At 41.9% G+C, this 7,185-nt stretch overlaps 1 protein-coding gene across 2 annotated transcripts in view; it reads left to right on the forward strand.

Moving 5' to 3' along the window:
* TXNRD3 (thioredoxin reductase 3) overlaps positions 1-7,185 on the forward strand; it is a 37,487-nt gene that overhangs the window by 25,322 nt on the left and 4,980 nt on the right. For both annotated transcript variants that reach the window (XM_006763227.2, XM_015563573.1), the window contains 2 exons: positions 3,935-4,042; positions 6,341-6,436. In XM_006763227.2, the coding sequence (XP_006763290.1) occupies positions 3,935-4,042; positions 6,341-6,436 (204 nt within the window). The remainder of the gene's footprint in view (positions 1-3,934; positions 4,043-6,340; positions 6,437-7,185) is intronic.

Consider the following 7,185-nt stretch of genomic DNA (forward strand, 5'->3'; position numbering starts at 1 on the left):
GACAGTCCAGTTCCTCCCCGTATGAGTCTGGGTCCCCAGAGACTCACCCAGAACTGGAATTCAGAGCATTCGGGATCTTGAGACTCCCTTCCGATGGAGAAAGACAACCGCGTCCTCAGCTGCCAGCCCTCTCCACGTGCGCCGCGTCCTCAGTTACTAGCCCTTTCAGCATGCGCCTCCGTACCTCTGCACTTTACTTCCGCACCTCCTCTGAATCTCAGTGTGCTTTTCTCTTTCCTTCTAGTTGTAGAATTTCCACTCAGCCAGCCTTCCTGTGGTTCTGGATGATGTCCGTTTTGTCTTTTAGTTGTATTTTTGAAGTGGTTGTGTGAGGCAGCAATTTCAGGTGTTTACTTATGCCTCCATCTTGTTTTCTCTCCTCACTTAAATTTTCGCTTTCATAGTCTTTGATCAAAGATTTGGGATGGGCTTTAAGGATGAGCAATTGATTGATTGATTTATAATACATTTTCATTGACTCAGAGAGGAAGGGAGAAGGGGGAGAGAGATAGACACATCAATGATGAGAGAATCATTGATTGGCTGTCTCCTGCATGCCCCCTACTGGGGATCGAGCCCGCAACCCGGGCAGTGGGAATCGAACCCGGAACCCTTCAGGCCACAGGCCGATGCTCTATCCACTGAACCAAGCCAGCTAGGGCTAGGGTGAGCAATTTAAAATTGAGGAAGCAAAGGGCTCTTGTGGTAAGTAGAAAAGCCCAGAGCTCTGCAATGCTTGGTTTTTTCTAGGACTATGAGCAGTTTCTCAGGAGTTCCCAGCTGGGATGGGTCATGCTCTGCTCCATCAGGAGCACTGTGGATGCATGGAGCTGTTGGTGGATGAAGAATGACTGGGGAAGTGGTATTACTGGGCGTCAGGAATGCTAACCATTCTGTCACTCATGTAGGCAGAGCGATTGGTGATAGAAGAGTACAGTTGGAAATGAGGCTGGAAAATTGATTTGGTGCCAGATCATCAGAACTCTGTGATGCCACAGTAAAGAATCAGTAGGGCCGCCCTAGCTGGTTTGGCTCAGTGGATAGAGCATCAGCCTGCGAACTGAAAGGTCCCAGGTTCGATTCTGGGCAAGGGCACATGCTCAGCTTGTGGGCTTGATCCCCAGTGGGGGACTTGCAGGAGGCAGCCGATCCATGATTCTCTCTCATCGTGGATGTTTCTATCTCTCCCTCTTCCTTCCTCTCTGAAATCAATAAAAATATATTAAAAAAAGAAAAAGAATCAGTAGGGCCTTCTGTAGGCAGTGGCAGCTGTTGAAGATCTTAATTTTATTTATCCCCAACTTTTCACTTAGTAAGATGTCAAACCACAGAAAGAATAGTAACAGTCACCCATGTTACCCTTTCATTTAGATTTTCCAGTTATTAATGTTTTACCATTTTTGTTCTCTCCTTTTCTGAAGGTGTGTGTGTGTACACACATAATGCATGTACATTTTTTTTCTGCTGAGCTATTTGAAATAAGTGGCAGATATCAGTGATGTTTTGCTTCTAAATACTTCAGGATGTACAACAAGGATATTCATTTCCATAACCACAATTTCATTTCTGTAGCTGAGAATTCAACAATGCAGTAATATTCACCTTTCCTCAGTTGTCTATTGGTATGTGTGCATGTGTCTTGATTCACACAGTACAGGGCTCTTCTGAGTCCTAAGTCTCTTTTAACCTGCTCCAGCCCTCTGCCTTGATTTACCTGTTTTGATTGCTTGCTTTACTTTTCATGACTTTGACTTTTGATGAATCCAGGCTACTTTTCTTGTAGAATGTCTCATATTCTGAATTTCTCTGATTGGTTTTGCATGATTAGGTTAAGTTGGAAAGTTTGGGGCACATATTCTTCTTAAGGGATGCTGTGTGCTGCTTATTTTATCACCTCAGGTGCCTTGTAAGGTCGTAAAGGAAGACCTTATACATATGTGGGGACATGGCACTGCTGGCACTAATGGGTGGGGCCAGAAATGCTAAATGTACAAAGAAGTGCTATTACATTTCAAGATGTATGGAAGCAGAGTAATTGCCTATTGCTTTCAGAAGTTAATCATGGTGCCTGTGGGGTAGAGAGATGAGAAGACAGGTGTGTGTGTGTGTGTGTGTGTGTGTGTGTGTGTGTGTGTAAAAAGAGAGAGATTAAAGGTATAGGACTAAAAGGAAGGCTCCAGATAGGGTAAGAGGAAGTCCAGTTCAAGTGGAGGAGGTAGTATAAGATGTGGAGAAAGTGTTTCAGATGAAAGGGAGGAAAGTTGAGGAATTACCTGTTGCTTTTTCTCAATTGATATGAAACAGGAGACAGAGGCATCTGTTGAGGATGAGACTTCCACTGTAAGCCATGGGATATGGGATCAGCTGCTGGTCAATAAATGGATTGATGAGCATTTGATGGCCTAGGAGAAGTCAGAAAACCAGGCAGTCCACATGGTTATGTGATTTTCTCTAGCCATGTTGGAAAAAAGAACACAAATGCTTCATGATTCACAGGTTAGCAAACATAAAATGGGACGAGAACATATTTTAAGCTAAAGACTCTAGGCTGATGTATATTGTACACAAACACCTCATTGAAGCAAGTGTACCTGGTAGTGTTTTGATGTGTTTTTCTTTTGGGGTAAAATAGAAGTCACTCAAACTAGGCAAATTGGGCGAGTTTCTTATAAGCTGATGATGAGTAAGTCAAATCGCACAGTGACTTACAACAAGGATTGTGCTAGTGCAGGGCCTCACTGCAGTTGGAGCAGGGCTGAGTATGGGTGTCACAGCTGCTTTGGGGCTCTAGTAATGTGAAGGGACACTTCACAGGGTGCCCTTCTGTAGCCTCACTTGGCCACAACCCTTTTTTTTTCTGTCAAACTACCACCTGGAAGATCCTCTCTTTGCTCCTAGTCATTTTCCTGCAAAATAAACCATTTGATGCAGTTTGCCTTTTTTTTGCATAGGTTTCTGGCCAGCTTATGGATTACCTTTCTTTGGGGTTAGATGTCACCCCAACCTAATAAACTGTAACTTGTTGGCTGGGGTTTGGTCTACATGTAGTGTTCTGGGCAGTGTCACCCCTTCAGGACTATGGATGGGCAGGTGCAGAGACGTTCATCCTGGTTATACCCTCCTTCCTTTCTCTGTTCCTGCGCACTGTTTTCTCGCCACACACAGTCTTAATGATGCTTCTGCCAATGTGTTCTAAATTTCCACACAGTCACAAACACACTGTCTTCTCCAGGCAGGGATGCCACTTGCGCTCACGTCCGTTTTCCCACAGACAGATGCCTAACGCTGCTGGAAGACTGCATGTTGGGTTCATGGCCTGCACTCTTCTTGTGCTGTCCACTTGTGCTGTGTCTTGGTCAGAGAAGGGCTGGGAGGGGCGCCATTGTAACCATGGGACCCATGCAACCCTGGCCCCTCAGTACACACTTGCCATCTCCACTTGATGGTCCAGGGTGTTCACTCAGTTCCACACTATTGAGCAGCTTTTTTGCACATCATGTCAGTGACACCATTAAATGAAATGGCAAGGGTGGTCTGAGCTTCAGGTGAAATAGTGTCATTCTCTGTCACCTGGTAGAGATGCTCTAGAATTGTGGGGGATGGAATGAAAAAATTGTAGAAAATGTCTGTAGGGGCAACAAAGTGCACTATCTTCTCCTCTACTGTGGTTTTCAGACCAGAAGTCTGAGGTTGGGGCACTGGGAGAGCCAGTCCTATTCATTGGTCACTGGCCAGCATGTGGTCTCTGCCCTGTAGTAAGGGATCACCCCATCTCCTTTAGTGTAACTTAGAATTTCTGATCTGGTGATGTGTCAGAACCAGTTACATTGAACTGGACTTACTTAGTTTCCTTTTATAAATGTATGTGATAAAGATTTTTGTTATTTAAAAAGAGTGTCACAAAATCAGAGCGTGTAATTTGTTTATCTTTCAGTGCAGTTATATTAATGTTCCAACTACGGTGTTTACTCCTCTGGAATACGGCTGCTGTGGATTATCTGAAGAGAAAGCTATTGAAATACATAAAAAAGAGAATCTAGAAGTAAGATTGTGTTTTGTTTACTTTTTAAGAATCTCTCTTTTAATCAACTGTCTTCTCGGTCACTTTATTTTGTCATTTTGCAAGTGATTATAATGGCTATGTTATAGGAAACCAGCCTATTTTAGAAAAATTAAAAATTAAGTAATTTAAACCCTATCTCTCTTGCAAACTAATAATACGGTTGGGGAAAGAGAGATGTATACTGTATGCATTAGGACTTTTGAATTACAGGTAACAAATATCTACGTGAGTAAGCTTACACAAGGAAGCATAAGTTATTATGAGATTTTCTGGGGAATGTATCAAGGCCTTAGGAAGGGCTAAGAACCAGGAATTGCAAGACCGTCTCACCTCTTCCTTTTACTTGCTTGGGGTTTATGTGTATGTTTGTGTGTGTGCATGTAGTTCATTCCTCTCTTCCTGCAGATAGACTTTATTTGCTCCTAGAATGCACATAGCAGCCAAACTATAGCCATTCTTTTGCTCCCAAGTGTATCTGATAATTCTGGATGTAAGAGGAACTGATCAACTCACTGTTTCTCAGGCTTAATTCAGAATTGGTCCGAGTCGGGTCTGCCGTCCAACCACTTCATTTGGTATGATGGTAGCCAGACTCATGGAGTGTAAACATGGCTCCTGGAGCCCACACTACCAGTGGACTCTAGGTGGGAATGATGCGCAGTTCCCAAGGTTTTCGTGGGCTGTGGGCCCTTTAGACTCTGACAAAGATGTCCTCCATACATGTATTTCCATCTCTCCTTCACCACTGCTTCATTTACACACAACAACCTTATATAAATATTTTTCTACATTTTGGTGGGTGGCTTGAGTATCTTTTTTCTGCACACTCTCCCAACATAGGAAGTATAGAGAGGAAAAAGAAAAAAGTTGGAGGATTATTACTACTTGAGGTTTTAAGCAAAAGAGTGTTGAAATTTCAGGTCTCTCCCTTAAAGACATTTTAATTTATTACTGGGAATTTTATTAAACTATAGCACTGATATTTCCTAGTTAAATGGCCTAATGGCTTATTGAAACTCTTACTTACACTTCTGGTATTGGGAAATGTCTGATTAAAACTTTATATTGTTGTATCTTAGGGAATAGGGAGGCCCAAGGAAAGGGAGAGAGATGGGAGAACACCAGTTTGGTGGAGTAGTAAGAACACACACATTTATCAGTTAACTTTGCCATCTTACATGGGTATGGTTCATGGCGCTCCAAAACAATTATAATAGTAACTTTAGAGATCACTGTGTACACATCACCATAACAAACATAATAATAATGAAAAAGTTTGATATATTGCGAGAAATACCAAAATGTAACATAGAGACAAAAAGCAAATGCTATTGGAAAAATGGCACTGATAGACTTGTACCACCCAGAGTTGCCACAAACCTTCAAGTAAAATCATGCAATATCCGCGAAGCACAATGAAGTGAAGCACAGTAACACCAGGTATGCCTGTACAATTGAGCAAAATCATCTTGCTGCTGTTCCCAGCATCACAAGAGAGTATCTTACCTCTTATTGCTAGCCCAGGAAAAGATCAAAATTCAAATTTTGAAGTACTGTTTCTACTGAAAGCATATCACTTATGCATCATTGTAAAGTCAGGAAATCGTAAGTTGAACATTCTAGATGTGGGCAGCCAGAAGCCTGAGAGATCAAAGATGTTAGTACTCAGCCCAGCAAATCAACAGGTTATGCGGCACTTAATAGGAAAACGTATAAATAGGACATCTTATCATGGACATATCCCAAGAAGGTATGCGATATTTCCAAAGATGCCTACCACCTATGGAGCTGTTGTTTACAATTTAAAAGGTGACTCATTTTTCTAATTTCCTTTGAGCTCCTGAACCTTTGTGCTCACAGCCCTGTGGCTTTAAAATGGTACAGTGTCCAGAATTCACTTAAAAGAAGCTCTTTAACCTCATGTTTATAAATGTCGTATATCTTCCATGTTTTACATCGCTCCATACTTCACTGATTTCAAACAGCCATCCATGTGTCCACCTTAGTCCATTTGGACCACTAGATTATTATCTATAATAATAAAAGGGTATTATGCTAATTAGACTGGATGTCCTTCTGGATGAAGCTGGGGCCGAGGGAAGCCCGGATCCCGGGTGCCAGAGGGAAGCTGTGACCACAGCCGGGGGAAGGAAGGCCTACTCTTACATGAATTTCGTGCATCTGGCCTCTAGCGTTTATATAATGGAAGAACATATCAAGGAGTGATTTTTATATATGCTAATCTTGGCCTCTTTCTCTCTCTTTTTTGTCTTCCAGGTATATCATACTTTGTTCTGGCCTCTTGAATGGACAGTAGCCGGCAGAGACAACAATACTTGTTATGCAAAGATAATTTGCAATAAAGTTGATAATGTGCGTAATGTGATTGGAAGCTGAAATGCTGTAATTTTAAAATGTAGCTTTTATTCTAGTATGTGGGTTTTTACGATCTCTTTAAAGGTAGTTTTCAGGGAAAGGCATAAATCCTTCAAATTATTACCCAGTTAATGTGTTTGCACTGGTTGAACAAGTGACAGATTGTGACTGAGGCTTACCAATACCTTCTCAAAATAATCGTTGAAAGTTGGCTCTTCCCAGACCTAACTGGGCAGTTTAGAACCAGATCATCTGTGAAAATTTTGATCATCAGCTAACAAAATGTAAGGTATATGTAAAGTGAATGTGTGTCACAAAGCCTTTACAAGGAGATGCTTACACAAAGTGAAAACTCTAGTTAATTAACTAATTCCTAATGAAGCAGTTCATTAAAGAAGAATCAGTGGAGTGGAGAGCCGGTTGTTGCGGCCTTCTCTGCCTTCCCTGTTATTGAGGTGAATGTGAAACTGACAACAGATGCCTGATTATCAGAGTTTAAAGCACAGTTTATTTAGGACTGGTTGTGTAAAGATCACTGAGGGTAGAAAGCAGCATTAGCACTTGGTTCCTCCCTTTTTAAGAGTATACTTTATCTGGAGAGATCAAACACAAAATTAGATGCATGTGGACAGCAATAGCTGACAAAGTTTACAAAGTAATCTGAGGTTGCTGTCATGAAGTTGTGGGTGCATTTCCAAAGGGAGCAGGCAGAGACTATGCACTGAGGCCCCCTAAGGTGAGCAGGA

Source organism: Myotis davidii, unplaced genomic scaffold (assembly GCF_000327345.1).
Source record: "Myotis davidii unplaced genomic scaffold, ASM32734v1 scaffold78, whole genome shotgun sequence".
Taxonomy (NCBI): Eukaryota; Metazoa; Chordata; class Mammalia; order Chiroptera; family Vespertilionidae; genus Myotis; species Myotis davidii.